General features: G+C 37.2%; 1 protein-coding gene across 1 annotated transcript; it reads left to right on the forward strand.

Annotated features, from left to right (window-relative positions):
* The first annotated feature begins 15070 nt into the window (after nt 1-15070).
* Nucleotides 15071-17150, forward strand: LOC135711797 (uncharacterized). Its single transcript, XM_065234754.1, has 5 exons — nt 15071-15137; nt 16436-16476; nt 16544-16658; nt 16726-16850; nt 16908-17150. Exons 1-5 carry the CDS (start codon nt 15071-15073, stop codon nt 17148-17150), a joined length of 591 nt encoding a protein of 196 aa, XP_065090826.1.
* The last annotated feature ends 2605 nt before the right edge of the window (nt 17151-19755 follow it).

Raw genomic sequence — 19755 nt, forward strand, 5'->3', positions numbered from 1 at the left:
CTTCCAAAACTTCTAGTGTTTGGACTGGTGGTATTCGCCTTGACACCAGTCCCGAAGTGACGTTTCTTCACACACATTTTGACAGTTCCTTATGGGGTTTTGCGTTGGAGTGAGAGAATAAAAAAAAGTCCGCCATGTTTCACACATAGACTGACAGATACATATGAGATTTCTCCATAGGAGTAAAGAGTTACAAAGCTCTCGTCAACGCCAATGGCACAAAGAATGCACAATGCACCACGAACCGACGGAGAATCGTATGTGCTGTGATCAATGTGATTGGTGAGGCAGAAGGAAACAAGCCAGCACTTGCATTATCACGACGTTCTTATGCATAATCTAGTGTGACGAAACGTTGGATCATGCGTAAGAACACCGTGAGAACGACAGAGTCGACTACATTCCTTCTGCCGCACCTATAGTAACGCACACGGCTCCCGCGCTGACTGTTCCTTACTTTCTCACTCTAATCAAAATTTCCTTCGATGAGTGAGAAAACAGCACCCCGTCAACACAAGCAAGGACACGAGTTGCCAGATCATTGCACACAAAACCAACTTGAATTAATTCAAAACAAAAATACTAGCGAACCTGGCGGTGAGGGGCGGAAGGTGGACTAAAATTCTATTACAGAGAACCACATTATTTTAATTCATTTCTTCGGAGAAAGTCGTCTGTAACTTCGTTTGTGCTATTACTGTATGAACAAAGTTCCATGAATAAACACGCGTTTTTGAAATCGTTCTCTCTTAGTACTTCGAGTCTTTTATTTCGATCCGCGAAGGTCTTCCGTTGAATAATATCAAAATCGACGACTAAAGCCATTGTTTACAAATGCAATTACGCCCCTTTGACTGCAAGACATCTCTAAAGAACTGGAAGCGCAGAACAGAATGTTTAATCATTTTTATAGTGCGTGAAAATCGGTAAAAAATCACATTTAAAATATTTAGACGAGTACTGCGATTATGTGACGGAGGTCCAATGGATGTAGTAGTTTGTTCCGGCCAATGTTTATTGAGCTGGAAAAGTTTATTGGAAATAGTGCTACGGCCGGGTGTTTATTTTTTTCTTTACTATCAGACACAGAAATATTATCAGAGTCAAACCGAAAAACCTGGAATAGCACAGATCTGGACACGATCTGGTATCCATTGTTACGAGGTAAATATTTAAAGTGCAATTATTATGTAAATTGTATTTATATTCTTTAATTAATTTCAGCACAAGGAAGATGCCCCATCCATGCTGTCGTTAATTCCTGATGATTTGGGTCCATGCATTAATTATGTCACGCTAAATCGAGGAGAAATATACCACCCCCCCCTATCGTGACGTTTTTCCTATACCTAATGCATTGCTTGTCACAAAGTCTTAGACACCCCCCCCCCTCCTAGAGCGTTACATAATATATGCATCAACCCTTTCGATGATACAAAGTGTGGGAGTGAAAAAGATAACGGGAGGATTTCGGTGCAGCGCTGAAGATTAACAAGGCGCAGCGGGAAATGGGAAAACTACAAGTCAATGCTCATTGATTAGCTCACTGCAGATACAGATTAACCCGAGGGGGACGAAAGTAATCCATTCTACATTTCATTTAACAGATTTAACTAAAATTTGCAAAATAATTCAGATTTTTTGGATAAACTTGATTAATAATGAATAATAACACGCGCCTGCCGATATCATCCGATTTCATTCACTATTCTTCGATAATCATGGATCTATCTGTTTACTGTAATATGTTTAAGTGTGTTTATGTTTACTATCACGCATTCGGTCAATCTCGAAAAAATCGCATCTTCCCCGAAATAACAACAAAAACCACCCTTACCTGCCAATCTTCCGTTCAGCAAAACAGTTCCGTTTAATTGATGCAGTCTTGGACCCCAAGCAGTGGCAGACGATCTGATACTGGAAATATGGCCGGAAAAGGATCCAGTAGATGCGCTTCTCTAAATTGAATTCCAACATCTGAAAGAACTCATCGAGGACAGGACTAGCGTCCACCCCGGGGTCAAGTTAGCCAATCTGCACTTCAAAGAGTATCCGGCTTAATACTCATTCTCTCCGTTCTCTGTCTCTGCTCCATGACTACCGTCCCATTCTCTGACCCATAGATTCCGATTGCGCTAATCTACCTAAATATCAGTGACAACGCCTCGCAAATCCCCTAAACACTCCCCGGTTTGCAACCTATCAGCACCAGAAGAAGAAGCTTAATTTCAGCACTCCGCCTATACCGCTCCCAACCAATAACCTCTCTCTCAAAGTCGATACAACCCCTCACCGAGTACTCCCAAAATCCAGCCGTCAACCAAAACTCGTTTGGTCTTACCAAGGGTCTTACAACCACCTCAGCCTCCCTCCTCATGTTTATCAGCCATGCAAGTATCCAAGCAAACCTGGTGCTGCTCGGTCAGACGTCGGTTACGCCTATTTGGACAGAACCCGTTATCCAGGTTGCGATTCGTGAACTCGAAGCACCCACATTCCTCATCGAACTCTGACGAAATCCACCTCAACATCTCGACACTGAGCGTTCATAAGAGCCAATATTGTAAACGTAAGGCCGTTCGCAATGCTGTTGTATTTTATAAGGACTGTTTCAATTTGAAACTAGAACAGAAACGCACCTCTCGCAATGCTGAGTTGCAGTTTCATTATTCGAGCACTATTTTGCACCAGATTTGCAACTGCTCGACTATTCTGTTTTATTTCTGAGCGAGTTTGAAACACGAATGGAACTCTGTTTCAAATTTCTTTGGATGTGTTGAAGATGTTTCGTAGAGCTCCACAAACAAAAAACGGAGAACTTCATAGAGAACAGTAAAGTTTATGGAACTTGATGATTACAAACATCTTTTAGAACTGTGCGTTGCGCTGATCATGTTGCAGTTTTATTTTTGACAGTTTCAAATTATAGAATTGACGAGTAGTTTAAAACAATTTTGAAACTCAGCATTGCGAACGGCCTAAACAATGGCTTCTCTGTTAAAATTCCATAATTCAAAGTCTATCCATGCAATCCACTAACTCTACACTGAAACAAATCGACATGTACCGTTTATTGGATCCATCCTATAACATAGCAATGTCAGGAGATTTATTCATTCTATGTGATGATTGATAGATTCCAATGGATTTTCACTTAAAAACTATGACTGCGATATGGAATGATTTCCATCGTAATTTCACATACTTAGTACTTGATAATAATTTGCTTCGAACGTGGTTAGCGATAGGTAAGATGTATATGAATATTGTCTGATATATTTCATGGTGAAAAACTGTTGATATGTCATGGGTGGGAACAGACATCTAGAAACTAATGGAAAATCATATAAGTTTGCACTATGAGCAAATCCAGTAAAATATACCTGTTTTCATGATGAATATTGCTCACTAAAAGATATATCATATAAGATAATCATGTATATTTTATTGGAGTTGCTTTTAACGATTGTTGACGTTTGTTGATATGTCGCGTGTAAACAGACATGTAGAAACTTTTGGACTGTCATTTAACTTTGCAGTATAGGAAAACATGTATATCTCATTGGAATAGCTTCCTTTAATTTTTGAGGTTTGAAGATTGTAAAAAGATCTATCCCAATCATTAAATAGCCATATAGATTTGCCTTTTAAGAAATCCAACAGCAAACATTTGTTTTGGCATGTTTTTCTGGGATGAACATCACTCCCAATAAAATACATCTTGCATGATTGTTCTTTATAAATTATTGAAACAATTTTCAACGATGTTATCGTACACTCATTAGAATGATTAGTCGAACTAAATATTGCTAACAACAATGATACTGTAATAAATAATCTTTGTTATTGTTCCATGAGATAAGGGGTTCCGGAAAAGAATGTTTTGAGATTGAAAAAAAAATATTCTACTGCAATACTAGCTTTGATAAGATTCTAATTGTAAGCCTTCTAGACGGCTAATTCAGATTCCAGCACTAGTACTCGAACTTCATAAACCAGTTCCATGAACTCATATAATGTAGTCGTTGTTTTATTACACACAGGAGCATTAAGAATGATTTGAATACACGACACCACTGAAACGGAGCATATATTTGTCAGTGCTATTTTTCTTCACTCTAGCAAAACGAGCATAACGTTGCTCTATGTTCCATGTCGGGAGAGCTGTTATTACTTCATGCTAATTGAACGAGCTCAATATTGAAGTCAGCCGTGGCCCAATGGAATCGAGCTCAGACACGAAAAGCATCACAGCTCAACAGTTCTGGATCGAATCCCAAATCAGCTACAATAAAAAAAGACACAACTGTGAAAGCTGGTGTTTATTTTTCGATTTATTTTTAGAAATCGATTAAATATATGTGTCAAAAGAAGAAGTAAATTTCATGTGATTTTCACATAAACTTTACTTCGATTGATTTATGGCACATATATTATATTGTGGTGAAAAGTAAAGCTTATGCTTATGGGTTTTAAATCAATTTCAGTTAATTATTATAATTTTACCAATTTTCATTTATCATATGACGATCATATAAAAGTTATCAAATTATCAGCATTGTCAATGTATTAGATATTCATATAGAATTTACCTGACACATTTTCAATCATATCATTTTCAATGGATTATCTTATAGCGCAAAATTATTAGACTTCCACATAACAGGAATATGTCAAATTGGTTCAGTGTATCGGATAGGGGGGCTCTTCCTCTACACAATCATTGTGATACGGTGATACTTTACTTGAGCGAGTTTTTATCTTTGAGAAATTCGCGGAAGAAGTCATTGTTTACGTTTGCGACATTGGCCCTTATGCAAAAGCAGCAGAGAGTTGTTATTTGTAAAACGCTGTCCAGACTGGAGAGTTATAACATGTTATAACGGTTGTCAAATAATTGCAACACAGAAACCACCATCAAGATAGCCTATCTTGATGGTGGTTTCTGTGTTGCAATTATTTGACAACCGTTTTAACATGTTATAACTCTCCAGTCTGTACAGCGTTTAAGAGAAAGAGGAGACAACTGGCTTCTTACTCTTTTATCTCTATCTATCTCTATCTATCTCTATCTCTATCTTACGCACTACAAATCAGCCAATAACGAGCTGGTTCGCGTTTGACAGAAAAGTGGTTTCTTTTCGCCCCCGTATAGACCTTTTTGGCGTTTAATCGTCTTTCTCTATCTAGCACTCATGGATGAATGAACGGTTTGTTTTCCCACTAATCTGCTTCCCTCTTGATCGCACTCGTTCGATTTAAATGGTGCAGTAGTGTGCGCCGATTAAACGTCAAAAAGCTCTATTGTTTCCTATTCTCTTAGAGCAACCGTACCAATGAGTAAATAAGGCACATTTACCAACCTCTACCATAACGCTACTTGCGTACCGGAGGTTGCTATTCAGGTGGGGGAAATAGCAATCCGCACCTAGGGAAGTAGTGAGTTCATAAATTTAGCAACCCGGTAGCAACGCATCAGACGGTTGCTATTTTGAATAAACGTCAAAAGTTTGTTTTGCCGGTGTGGAAAACGGTAACTTAAATTATGACTCTGATAGCAACGACCGGTGTGGAGAGGAGTGATCAAGCCAAAATGGAAACGCTGTGCGTAAGTAAAATAGTGCCGCAAATGGCAACGACTGGTACGGTTGCTCTTAGGTTGTAATGATAACTAATTTGTCATGTGTGATAGATAGAGATGTGACCCGATATATTAGAGATGTGATCGATAAAGAACCGATTCAAAGTGTTTTTTATGTTAGGGAAGGTCCATTAATTATGTCACGCAAATTTAGTCCATTTTCAACCCCCCCTCCCCCCTTTGTCACATATTTTGTATGGAACTTAATTTTTTTTTGTATGACTCGTCACAGTTTCCAAAACCCCCCCTCCCCCCTAAAAGTGTGACATAATTAATGGACGACCCCTTACTTCATACGCGAAGTTAACGATTTTCAGAGTTGGTTGGAAATGCTAACATGAAGCTTTAGTGTGATGATTTATTAGCTAGAGAATGATCTTTAGAAGAGGGGAGGTGGATAGTTCCGTTAGAGTACGGCAGTATGAAAATTGAATAGAAGTTGAAAATGAGCGAAGGGCCATTAATGCGTCAGTTTTTCAAGATAGACGCACATTTTTGCCTAACCCGTACGATGTACGCGGGGACTTGAAGTATGTCTCCAAGTCCACAGGCAAAAATGTGCGTCCCTCTACGTGCAAACGTGGGGCTTTAGGTAGTGATGAAAACGTCGCTAGAACTATTCCACAGCCGCAGTCAGTTTATGAGCAAAGGTTATGAGGGTTAGGCAAAAATGTGCGTCTATCTTGAAAAACTGACGCATTTATGGCCCTTCGCTCATTTTCAACTTCTATTCAATTTTCATACTGCCGTACTCTAACGGAACTATCCACCTCCCCTCTTCTAAAGATCATTCTCTAGCTAATAAATCATCACACTAAAGCTTCATGTTAGCATTTCCAACCAACTCCAAAGAACCGATATTATTCATTAGAAATACTCAGAGGGAGAGATGGGCGGAGAGAATGTTTTGAGCCAAATGAACTGTCATAATCTGAGCCAATCCAACATTCCAATTAGATTTTTTTCTTATTCTTACTAGAATAAATTTGAGAGTATTGCAATCGAACAGAAATTCAATCACCTTTATGTTTTGTGTGCTTCGCAAATTCAACTAGTTTTTGGAATCAAAAACAATATTCTAACTCTATTGATTAATTGATCTTCGCCGGTTAACGAATGGCACCAAGAAATGTGCAAAATATTGCGATGCAATCAATTATTATTTTGCACCTAAATCGAATCAAAAATACAAGTCATGTGAAATGTTAGCTTCTAGCAAGGGTTGTAAGATAATTTAGGAACAAATCCCTGCTGCCGAATTGTATTTTGTTTTCTCCGCCTATCTCTGAGCATTTCTATTATTCATTTTAAAGATTTGAACCCGATTATTTCGGATAAAATAAATTTGCATGGATTCAAAACAATTCATCAAACTAAAATGTATTTTTGGATAAAATTTTAATAAATCTGGGACTTTCGTCCCCTCGCTTGTACCTTTTGGCAAATTTCCATTGCTGATTATTCATAAATTGTATAAGTCAACTAATAAGCAGACGCCTTGCAAAAAGTTAATAAAGATCTCGATAAAGATCATGTATCAAATGAAATGTATAAGCGGTCACACACGAGGTCACACATACCTTTTAAGCATTCTAATAGGACCTATGTGGTTTGTCTTATGGAATGTATAAGGCTGATGCTTTGGCGAAAATGTATAAGTTCTTCTTTCCTTTATTTAACGTCGGTCTCTGTTCCGCAATCTAGTGCCAATCACCGACGGACATCGATTGCCATCCATTGACGGCAATCGAATGTGCAGGAAGGCAGCTTCTACACCTGCGTAGGATATCGTACCCATTCAAACACACATGGGCCGGGACCAACGGCTTTACTTCCCTTCCGAAAGAAGACGTGACCAGAGATTTTTATGCCTCAGAAAAATCCCACCGACCTCGGCTGGGATTGAACCCAGACCCATCGGGGTGTTAAAAAGCAGTCACGCTTACCACTACACCACCGGCGCCGGCTAAAAATGTATAAGTGAAACACATGAATTAAATAAGTGATTTTCCTTTCGTGTAAGTGTGTATTCTCTGTCTTTATTCCAAGCTACACAGCAAAAAAAATGTAATATCGATCAACGTAATTCAAGCTGATGCACGAAATAATGATGTAATAGCAAAAAGCAGATACAATATATTACATCAATGGATTTAATTTTGTTCGCAAAATCGATGTATATCGTACAATGTGATATTACACAACCGATGGATTTACCTGCACAGAAAAAAAGTTGTTGAATATTACATCCAAACAGCTGCACAGAGATCATTCCGTCGGTTGTGTAATATTACGTTGTACGATGTACATCGATTTTGCGAACAAAATTACATTAATTGATGTAATATTGTATCTTCTTTTTGCTATTACATCATTATTTCATACATCAGCTTGAATTACGTTGATCGATATTACATTTTTTTTTGCTGTGTGGTTGCAACAGTTTCGATGTAATATTCAACAACTTTTTTTTGCTGTGTATGCGTCGGTCAGGAGATGAGTTGTGATTTAGTGCAACTTTTAATCTATTTAGATTTGAAAATCTTTTGAGTGTATTGCGGATGTTTTGGTACAGTGTTGGACGTCATTATAGTCGCTATATTCATAGTCTGGCGTCTGGCGGATAGAATTTCGATCTATCAAAAAGCCCAAAAAGCGGAACCAATGAACCACTTCATTCGAGCAGTTAAAATGACGTTTACTACCACTCGAATTTTGAAATGAAACATTATTTTGAGAATTTTTCTTCTAGAACCACAAGAAAAGTAGCCAAAATTTGTGCGTTTCATAAAAAAATAGAAATTAGTTGGTCCAGTTTTGTGAAATCGCTGGTAGAAAGTCACGCCAAAACTGCTTCACAAAGTTGTAAATTATTCAATATATTTTAGACCAACAATTGAAAAGGTACTATCAACTTTTATAAATAAAACGATGATTATTCCACAGACAAACAGACATAACACATTGAATATTTCTCACTGTAAAACATCGTCGCAAAAACATTACCGCCATCTATTGAGTACACTGTGGTGGGTAGTACACTGAACAGATGGCGGTAGTGTGTAAACGCCAAACGCAAGGGAATTGACTATGCGTGCCACAGGTGGCGGTACTACCAACAATCAATACGAAACTAACGATTTTAAATTGGCTCACCACTTTAGTAGCCTATTGGTCCCAAGCAAACGATTAACGTACCCTATTCTAGTTGAAATTCTATTACTACACTATGTTTGTTTTGATTCGCTATGAAAGTTTGACAGATAACATCAGGGGTGTGTGGATTCATGCAGAACATGCAGGGGTGAGTGAAATAGCTTGGGACTGCTTGGGACCGTTGTTCTGGTACTGAGTGAGCCAAAAATAATAATGATTTTCTTCGGGACCTACTAGTCTTAGAGTTACCTCTATGGTACTACCAACTACGATACTTTTAAATTGACCGTTAAATGCTTGTTCGATGAACAACTTGCGAGTGTTATGTCTGTTTGTCTGTGATTATTCTTTCTTCGCCAATCAAACGCAAATTACCAGTATCATCGGATAAGGGAAACTTCCGCAACCCAAAGATGGTGTTAGTTTGCGTAGACGAGCCTTGAGTCACGAGAAAAGGGCTTCCTAAGATTTGTTCGCAATAGCTGATGTGCTCTTTTCTGTTGTTGGTCGTGATTTGCTCGATTGGTTCCGCTATAACAGTTCAATTAACTACTTTATTCGAGCAGTTAAAATGACGTTTACTACCACTCGAACTTTGAAATAAAACATCAATTTGAGATTTTTTCTTCTCGAGAAAAGTGGCCAATATTTGTGCGTTTCATAAAAAATAGAAATTAGTTGGTCCAGTTTTGTGAAATCGCTGGTAGAAAGTCAAGCCAAAATTGCTTGACAATGTGGTCAATTGGTTCCCGAGATTATTTCCGCTAGACTATAAATATAGCGACTATCCAACTTTCCATGCTCGGTAATGGCCTAGGTAATGGCGGCCTGTTTGTATGAATAAATGTATCCTTCACTGTGCTTTTTGACACTAACTGGAGGGCGTATGTTGTTCCATTTTCTTCTGTTCCTGGGAGAGGGAAAGGGAGGGGTCAAAACCCGAACATCCAGATAGTGTCAAAAAGTACAGTGAAGGATACATTTATTCATCAAACAGGCCGCCATTACCGAGCATGGAAAACTGGATAGTCATAAAAGAGTTTTTTGCGATTACCGTGCACGGTCAATCTGGAATACTCATTTTATGAGTATATTTTACGTATTTTTCAGTATACAACGTATACGTCAAAAGATGAGTAATTTTAAGTTCACAATAGGGAGTAATAAATATGCATTTTCATAAATTCATCAACAAATCAAAAATGCGTTAAAAGTAGTAACTATTCAGAAAGGACCATTTTCAGGTTTCTCTGCTTTCTCCATTTTGCATTTGCTTGAAAGTTCTTTGCTGGCGGTTTGTTTTAAGCATCGTTGCGTTTTTGTTTCGTGAAACTCGTAGAAAATGGACCAATTATCGAAAATTCTGGATAAAGAAACTTTTGAGAAGCTTGCTGGTAAGTTTTTTTTTTAATTAATATCAGTTTGTGCTGTTTAACATTGTTAAAAACTCATAAAAGGTCTCCATTGCCCCGTGACCGGATGCACTTCGTTCATACCAGGTTATGTCGAATAGTTGAAAACACACATCAAGCAAATTCATAAACTTAATACGAGCTTGAGGAATTCAGTGCCTGTACGATGTGCTAACTGCGGCACCATTTTTACGTGCTTCAAGCGAATTAAGGACCACATATTAGGGCATTACAAGCCCCACACAAAGCCAAGATCGGAGTGTGAAAATCCTTCTGATCCGCAGGAACCAATGGAAGTCGAGGACGAAATTGGTTTCATGAATGACGAAGGAATCACGAATCCTAATTATTTTACGGGTTCGGTCTCACGCGAAGAGTTACATGGGATCGCTTCGTCTTTTATTACAACGTTGCGTTGTGATGTTTCTTTAACAGAAACCAAAATCAAAATGTTCATGGAACATTCTAACAACATCTTGGATAACTATCAACTGTTCGTTTTGGGTCTTGTGAAAAACTTGCTAACTTCAAAAAATCTGGATACCACTGACAACGATATGATCAAGCTGATCAACGAAATGTCGATATCTGATGTGTACACCGACGTTAGGAATCCGAACAGTAATATGTCGTATCTTTCTGGAACAGCACTTTGTAGTGTACCGGAAACAGTAGAAGTTGTGCTAGGCACGCGAAAGGTATTACGAACTATTCGCTATCAACGAGAAAGCAGTAGAAAGACCAGGAAGGTGATTCGAGTTATTAAGAAAAACAACACGGTTAAGGATACCATGCACTACATTCCTATTAAGGATACTATTTCCTTGATAATGAAAAATTCTTGCGCAAGAGAAATGGTTGCGAGAGAGATTAGGAGCGACGAGCAAGGGCATTGTAAAGTGCTAAATAGTTTTAAGGACGGTGCTCTATTCAGAACTAACGAGTTTCTTCAAAAATACCCATTCGCTCTACGAATCTCACTTCATGTAGATGACGTAGAAACTTGCAATCCTCTCGGTTCACGAAAAACCAAACAAAAATTGACAATTTTTTCATTCAAGTTGCAAAATATCGCAAGATAAAATCCATTCAACAGTCGACAGTGTTTATGTTTGCCTAGTGGTGAAATGTAAAACGGTTAAAAAATACGGAATCAAACAAATCGTTGAACCTTTAATCAAAGATTTAATCACGCTACAGTCTGATCAGGGGATCACTATACAAATGAATGGTAAGAGTTTTACAGTTCGAGCTACTTTGGTTCACATTCTTGGTGACACCGCTGCCATTCATGAGCTTTTGGAATTAATGCCTCCGCAATCAAACATTTTCTGTAGAGCATGTTACATAACACGAAAAGACCTACACAACGGTAGATTCGGAAATGAACACACACTAAGAACTAGTGAAAGTTATGAACTAGATCTAGCAGCTGTTAACAATGGTTCCTTGTCTCCGGCTCAATGTGGAGTAATTCGAGAAAATGTTTTCAATTCTTTGAAATATTTTCACATTGCACAAAATATGTCATTCGATCCCATGCATGATGTGTTAGAGGGGATAATCCCTCTAGATATCAAGAAAATCCTTAATGATTTTGTCAACATTTCCAAATCTCTTACTGAAATTGAGTTAAACTCGAGAATCTCCAATTTCGATTACGGTACAGCGGAGAGTAAAGATAAGCCAAGTGCCAATTTTTCAGCCAAGAGCTTGAAAACTACTGGTCAATCTGTCAATCTGCCTCACAGATGTGGTTCTTTCTTCGAGCGACTCCTTTCCTTTTTACTGATTTGTTATCTAAAAATGTACATTTCATGAACATCATACGTGATATTCTGAAAATAACGTTCTATTCCTTCTCGAACACACTAACAACTGATATGATCGAAGATTTTAAAAACACCATCAACAATTTTCAAACAAACTTTAAAATTTGCTTTCCTTTAACCAAGCCTACAAACAAAGTACATCACGTCACACACTATCCTAAAATCATTGAGGATAATGGACCGATTGCGAAAATGAGCTGCCTTCAGTTTGAAGCCAATTTCAAGAACTGCAAATCACAGACAAAAACTTGTGGTAACTTCAAAAATATTACACTAAGCTTGACAAACAGAACTAATCTTAAGCAAATCAATGCAATCCTTCAACACAGATATGAAATCGACAAGATTACAATTGTGCCTTCAGTGGTCGTTAAAAAAGCTTATTTTGATTTTCATTTAATTTTGTTTGATCTTCCTGAATACATCAGATGCATAAAGCATGCAAAAATTAATGGAACTTCGTTGCGACCTGACTTAGTAGTCAAATACAAGTCATGTGGCTCTGAATCATATGGGGTCTTGAAGGCAATTATCGAAAATAACAATGACTATACATACATAATTTATGTTCTAGAGATAATAAGATTCTGTGAATTTTATAACAGAAGTAAAGATGACTGAAAAAGTAGTAAGAGTTCCAGTCAGTATTGTATGTACTAGAAAAACGTATAGTTTTTGGAAATGCCACAACATGGATAATTCGCTTTTCATAAGCTTGAAATATGAAGATTAGAGTAAGGAGATTGTTGATCTCAATAAATTATTTTTTTCAAACTAACGCAAAATATGTTTTCTTTGATATATAATATCACAGTACAGTTCTTACGATTCTTACACTAGAAAAGTAAGAACCTCATTGCAATTAATCAAAAAAAAAAATTAAACTTTCTCCTCTACTTTGAGTATCGTTATAGATTCGTTGCTAATTAAAAATATCTTCTTCCTAGCCCAAAAATTCACAGACCAATCTCTGATGTTTCTTGAAGAGAAAGATCTGATATCCATTGGAATCACTCAAATGGGACCTCGGTTCATAATCCTATCAATTGTTAATAGATTGAAGGAAGCATCGTTCAGAGACCCGGAACCGGGAGAACTCAGTCAAGATGGCTGGCTTGAGTGCTGGAGCTTCGACGTCTAGCCAGAGACAAGAAACCGAAAATCATCAGCAAAAATCAGCACCCATCACAAAGCAGGTAAAGAATATAATACCATTAAACACTTTAAAGAACAATAATTCAGTGCCAACATTTCAAAGGGGCGTAATTGCAATTGTAAACAATGGCTTTAGCCAGAGATTTCTCGCGAATAAAAGCTCACTCATGAAAAATAATGACACCAGAAGGTAGAAGAATGTTTCCTCTACCAGCTAGCATTGTAATTTTGGAGAGGTAAGATTTCATTCGCGAGAAATTGACGGCTAAAGTCATTGTTTACAAAAGCAATTACGCCCCTTTGAAATGTTGGCACTGAATTGTTAGTTATTTAGTCAAACTCTTCGTTGTAGATTCGTGAAGTGTTAGTAAATAACGCCAAGTTCCGGATTTGGATGTGGTTCCTATCCACACAGAACTGCTACTGATGGTACGCATTCTCTGCAACGATATGGTGTCCAGGATGTTGAATGAGAAAATGTAAGTACCTAAATAATATTTTTTTGTTTCTTAAAATGTAGGTTGTAGTAGGATTAATTCAACTTCCTTAATAGTTGCTGGTTTCTCGTCGTCGGATCTGTTTCGTTATTTTCGTTGTTTTGCATTCTTTGACGTTTCTAAAAGTTTCCAAGGAACGTACTGAAATTGAGAGTAATGCAAAAGGTTTAATTTTAGCCAATAATTCTAGGCGAGCAAAAAAAAAAAGGATTATTACATATTACTTTGTGGTCCATCTCAATATGTGCAGCAATTTACCATCCAAAATCCACTTAGATATGGATATTTTTTTCTTATTATTCCCGCATAAACGCGAACCATAACTTGACCTTACCGATAATAATTATAAATTGTTTATAATCCCTCCTAAACTTTAATTGAAATGATTATGGAACTTTACATGAACGTTTGTGTGATAAAGTTTTAACCTTATGTATTATTGTTTTTTGAAAGCGGACCTCACAAATAATGCGTTGTTAAGAACCATTACCATTCAAAATTCTTGTTTTCTCCATACATTTTCGAAAAGAGAACTATATTAGAACGTTTTTACTTATGGTTTGAGAACATTAATGGTTATGGTTATGATAGTCAGTAAGGTCCATTAATGGTTTTGTATTATCGCTCAACTTTACGTGGAGTATATCAAACCATAAGTTAAAAGGTTCTAATATAGTCCTCCTCCCGAAAATATATGGAGAAAACAAGAATTTTGAATGGTAATGGTTCTTAACAACTCATTATTTGTAAGGTCCGCTTCCAAAAAACCATAATACATAAGGTTAAAACTTTATCATTAAACGTTCTTGTAAAGTTCCATAACCATTTCAGTTGAAGTTTAGCAGGGATTATAAACAATTTTTAACCATTTTTGGTAAGGTCAATTTATGGTTCGCGTTTATGCGGGTTTACATCCGTCGTACTTTCAAAAAGATTCCATATTGGTGACAAATAATATTGAAATAATTACATATGAATTTATGATTTCAGATACCCATCAACCGACGACAAGAGAAAACTTGCATGTGACATACTATCTGCATTTCCTGTGCTACGGTTGACGAAAGTTACTGAGAACGCGCCTGACTGTGTGAGTGATGGCATTTAATTTTTTATTTACAATTTTAATCATAATTTCTCTTTTAGTCATTTTTCTTTTGGAAGAATTCCGGAAAAGGGCCTGGAAATGCACACTCAGGATTGATTTACTCACACCTACGGAATGCCTGCAAGAACCTTTCACCAACCAAACGGAAATTCATGCATCGGGCAAAGAAGATCGACATAGCTAGCATTTCGTCAGAAATCGTTGCTTTATCTGAACAGTGTGCTCAAGACGAGGCAACATCGGCCAATTTCATCAATTTTGCGAAAATGATGATTGAAATACAACCACTACACAACATGCTAATCAACAGCAAAAAAGGAGTACCTGCTATAAAGGGTGATACGGTCAAAATTTGGTCAAGGGAAAACGCGTGTAAATCGGTGAAATCGTTTATTTAAAAAATCTAATTAAATTTCTTTTTCAAGTTCAATTAGTATAAAATTCAGGAAAAATATTCAGTTAGGCTTCCGCTTTTCCAAATCCGAATTGCCGGGCCTTACGGTTGACCCCTGCCATCAGATTTTGTACAGCCACCTTGTCCACCTTCTTCGCCGCAGAAAGCCAGTTTGCCTTGAACTGCTGCTCGCCCTTAGCAGTTTTTTGGTCTTCTTTAGGTTCCGCTTGACAATAGCCAAGTATTTCTCAATTGGGCGGAGCTCTGGCGTGTTGGGAGGGTTCTTGTCCTTGGGAACCACCTGCACGTTGTTGGCGGCGTACCACTCCATGGTCTTTTTACCGTAATGGCAAGATGCCAAATCCGGCCAAAACAGTACGGAACAACCGTGTTTCTTCAGGAAAGGCAGCAGACGTTTATTCAAACACTCTTTCACGTAAATTTCTTGGTTGACAGTCCCGGAAGCTATGAAAATGCTGCTTTTCAAGCTACAGGTACAGATGGCTTGCCAAACCAGATATTTCTTTGCGAACTTTGACAGTTTCATGTGCTTGAAAACATCTGCTACCTTTCCCCTTCCTTTTGCCGTATAAAACTCCTGTCCCGGAAGCTGCTTGTAGTCGGCTTTGACGTAGGTTTCGTCGTCCATTACCACGCAGTCAAACTTCGTCAGCATCGTCGTGTACAGCCTCCGGGATCGCGCTTTGGCCGTTGTATTTTGTTTATCATTGCGATTTGGAGTCACTACCTTCTTGTAATTCGATAGTCCGGCTCGTTTTTTGGCTCGATGCACGGTTGTAGACGATACACCCAGCTTATTTGCGGCATCTCGGAGAGAGAGGTTAGGGTTTCGCTTGAAACTACCGGCAACTCTCTTTGTCGTCTCAACGGCTTCCGGTTTTCGATTTCCCCCCGATCCAGACTTCCTGGCTGTCGACAAACGTTCCCCAAACACTTTAATTACATTTGTAACGGTTGATTTGGCAACTTTTAGCGATTTTGCCAACTTTGCGTGCGAGTAGCTCGGATTTTCGCGATGCGCGAGCAAAATTTTGATACGCTGCTCTTCTTGCTTCGACGGCATTTTGACAACTGAAGAGTGAATTCCAAAATCAAAATAGGAGCAACATTCTATACACACACACCTTCAAAATGAGGGGTGTTCAGGTTTTTTAAATGCAAAATTGAAAGAAATACGTCAAGTTGATATTGACCAAATTTTGACCGTATCACCCTTTAGTTCAGGTGCTGCCTAATTTCAGATCATATAATGGTGCTATGGTACGTATATTTGTGTAAACTTGCGTAAAATACGTCAACATATTTATGTTTCTATCTTCTTATTTAGATTCGCCAAGCGTACGAACGTATGAATCCGCGTTACTATAGGGAAGCTAATGTGAAGAAGGTGTTTTCGTTAGGGCTGATCCTTGAAAATCAGACGTTCACTGTGGTTCAAGATGGTGAGCAAGAAACAAGCCTGGAATTTTTGAAATTAGTTATTATATCGAATAATTCTTTTTTATGCAGAACACGTTCGTGGATGTTTGCGAATAATGGGACGACTTTCCAGAAAAGGCGTTAAGAAACTACCTGTAGTCATGTCATTAGAAGTAGAGGAAGAGTTGGCTTCCCCATTGATTCGTTTCATTCCTGTAAGAAGTAATTTAAGTTTGTGTTATCTAAGCTTGGGATATTTTTATTCTATCTAGGACTCACCTTCGGCTTTGGCTGAACAGCTAGCCAGATATGCTGCCTACGACATTGAAAACTTCCAGAAGGTACCCCCCCACTTGATTAACCAAGGAGAATCGTTTATGATTTATGCAGAGGGACAGATTATTTTGCTTGGTACATGTTTGGTTCAAGCGATTGATACATTTGTTAAATTTTTTAATGTTTTCAATTATAAGGTGCCCCCGGAAAAAAATAACCATACAATAACCATAAAATAATATAAAATCACAACACAATCTATTGCCAACAATCGATCCTATTGTATGTATATCATACAAGTAAATTTAAAATATTGTTATTACAATAGATCTACAATACGTTTCATAGAGCATGAATTTTCAACAATAGAAAAACAATAAAATTAATGGTAAATGACTCAAGTTTATTCGGGAAAAAGTGATTTTCTGTACGGTTAAGATACATAACAACCCCCTTGTTCTATTGTAGATATCCACATTTACCATAGATTTTATTGTGGAAACTATAAATTCTATGGTTTCTTTATCGTTACTGACAATACAATGTATTTTAAGTACAATAAATTCTATTGTATGGTTACAATACATTTCATTGTACCTGTATCGTTCTTTTTTTTTACGGGCAAGTTCTTTGGTTAAGCTCGTGGAACTAATGTCGTTTTCGTTTTTACTACACTACACAGGTGTAGTGTAAGCAGCAATAAGTGCGAGTCATTGACAGTTCATCATCACTTCTTTGTAAACAAAGGTGCAACCGATAGCTACACCCTAATTTTTTTCGGTGTTCGGCAGTGTAGCACCGGTGTAGCTACACCGCAAAAACGAAAACGACATAATTGAAATAATTAGTTATAAAGTAAAACAAAACAGCTCTAGACAGTCCGTTAATGTGTTGTGTGCAAAAATGATTGAATCGATGAATGCCAACTGCGATTGACGAATAATTTTATTAAAAATCAATAAATGTATTGATTATAATATGACATATGAATCTTTATGTAAAGTATGCAATTTAAACTTGATTTATTCGAAGTTTTATTTCTAAAATTGTTCCGTGTAAATAATTCAAATAAACAGAGGAACCCCATCCACATATTTTTCAAAAAATGCGTAAATTTTACTCCATTCGGGAGTTTATTTGGGGAGTAAAAAGTACGCATATTTTGACGTATAACAACCCGACCAACCATTTCGTTAATTTTCTTTAATTTTCTATACATCGATCTTCAAAGCCATTCATAATAAAAATCGATAGCGATCGTCACCATTTCATGAATAATTGTAAAGATGCTAAAAGTCTAATCGTGAATCGTTTATAAAGATCTTTCTCAAAATATTGCTACCAATCGTTACCAATGTTAAAATATCGATTGTGTTGCCAGATCAAAATATCGATTTCTGTTGTAAAATCAAAATATCGATACACAACTGCTGATTTTATTTGTGGTTTTTTTAACTGCATAATTTCTAGTTTCGATCCAATGCCATATGGGGTGTACTGCTTTCGTTGTTGGTTGCTAATCCTTGGGTCCACGACTGCTGCTGATGAGCTTATCAACGACAGGCAAACACACTCTAGTATGTGATGTATTGAAATTTCTGTAAATCTTTTCATACATGAACTCAATATTTATTTGTCATAACCATCAACCAGTCAGCCATACAGGTGTAATAGAGGTCAAAAAGGTATCAATTTTCCTCATTGGGTTCCAAATGCCGAGAATCCCACCACGCATGCTATCCCGCATAAACGCGAACCATAAATTGACCTTACCTAAAATGGTTAAAAATTATTTATAATCCCTGCTAAACTTTAACTGAAATGGTTATGGAACTTTACATGAACGTTTAATGATAAAGTTTCAACCTTATGTATTATGGTTTTTTGGAACTGGACCTTACAAATAATGGGTTGTTAAGAACCATTACCATTCCAAATTCTTGTTTTCTCCATACATTTTCAGAAAGAGAACTATATAAGAACGTTTTTACTTATGATTTGAGAACATTAATGGTAATGGTTATGGTAGTCAGTAAGGTCCATAAATGGTTTTGTATTATCGCTCAACTTTACGTGGAATATATCGTGAATTGGTAATCAGTAAATTACAGGCAACCAATTCGCGATATATTCCACATAAAGTTGATCGATGTTACAAAACCATTCGTGGACCTTACTGACTACCATAACCATTACCATTAATGTTCTCAAACCATAAGTTAAAAGGTTCTAATATAGTTCTCTTTCCGAAAATGTATGGAGAAAACAAGAATTTGGAACGGTAATGGTTCTTAACAACCCATTATTTGTAAGGTCCAGTTCCAAAAAACCATAATACATAAGGTTGAAACTTTATCATTAAACGTTCATGTAAAGTTCCATAACCATTTCAGTTAAATTTAAGCAGGGATTATAAACAATTTTTAACCATTTTAGGTAAGGTCAATTTATGGTTCGCGTTTATGCGGGATCACGGGTTATTAAATATATATATAGACATAAACTTGAAGAACTACAATGATAAACATTTGCTGCATCGTGGCTATCGGTCTTCTCGTTCATTTACCGGTAGATTGCTTCTTCCGATGAAATGCCGAATATCCGGAGAACTTTGAGATTTGGGCGTAATTGCTTTTGTAAACAAACATGTCAATCGCTGATTTCTCGCGAATAAAAGAATAATCTCGTGAACAAACTATACCAAATGATAGAGGAACCATTCATCTACCTGTTTGTGTTGTTAGTTTTAGAGATTGAGATTAAATTCGCGAGAAATCGTCAAATGAAGTGTTTGTTTACAAAAGCAATTACGCCCTAATCTTGAAGTTCTCCGGATATGTCGAT

The sequence above is a fragment of the Ochlerotatus camptorhynchus genome, unplaced genomic scaffold (genome assembly GCF_037179485.1).
Source record: "Ochlerotatus camptorhynchus isolate MF236.1 unplaced genomic scaffold, CSIRO-AGI_Acam_v1.1 ptg000443l, whole genome shotgun sequence".
Lineage (NCBI taxonomy): Eukaryota > Metazoa > Arthropoda > Insecta > Diptera > Culicidae > Ochlerotatus > Ochlerotatus camptorhynchus.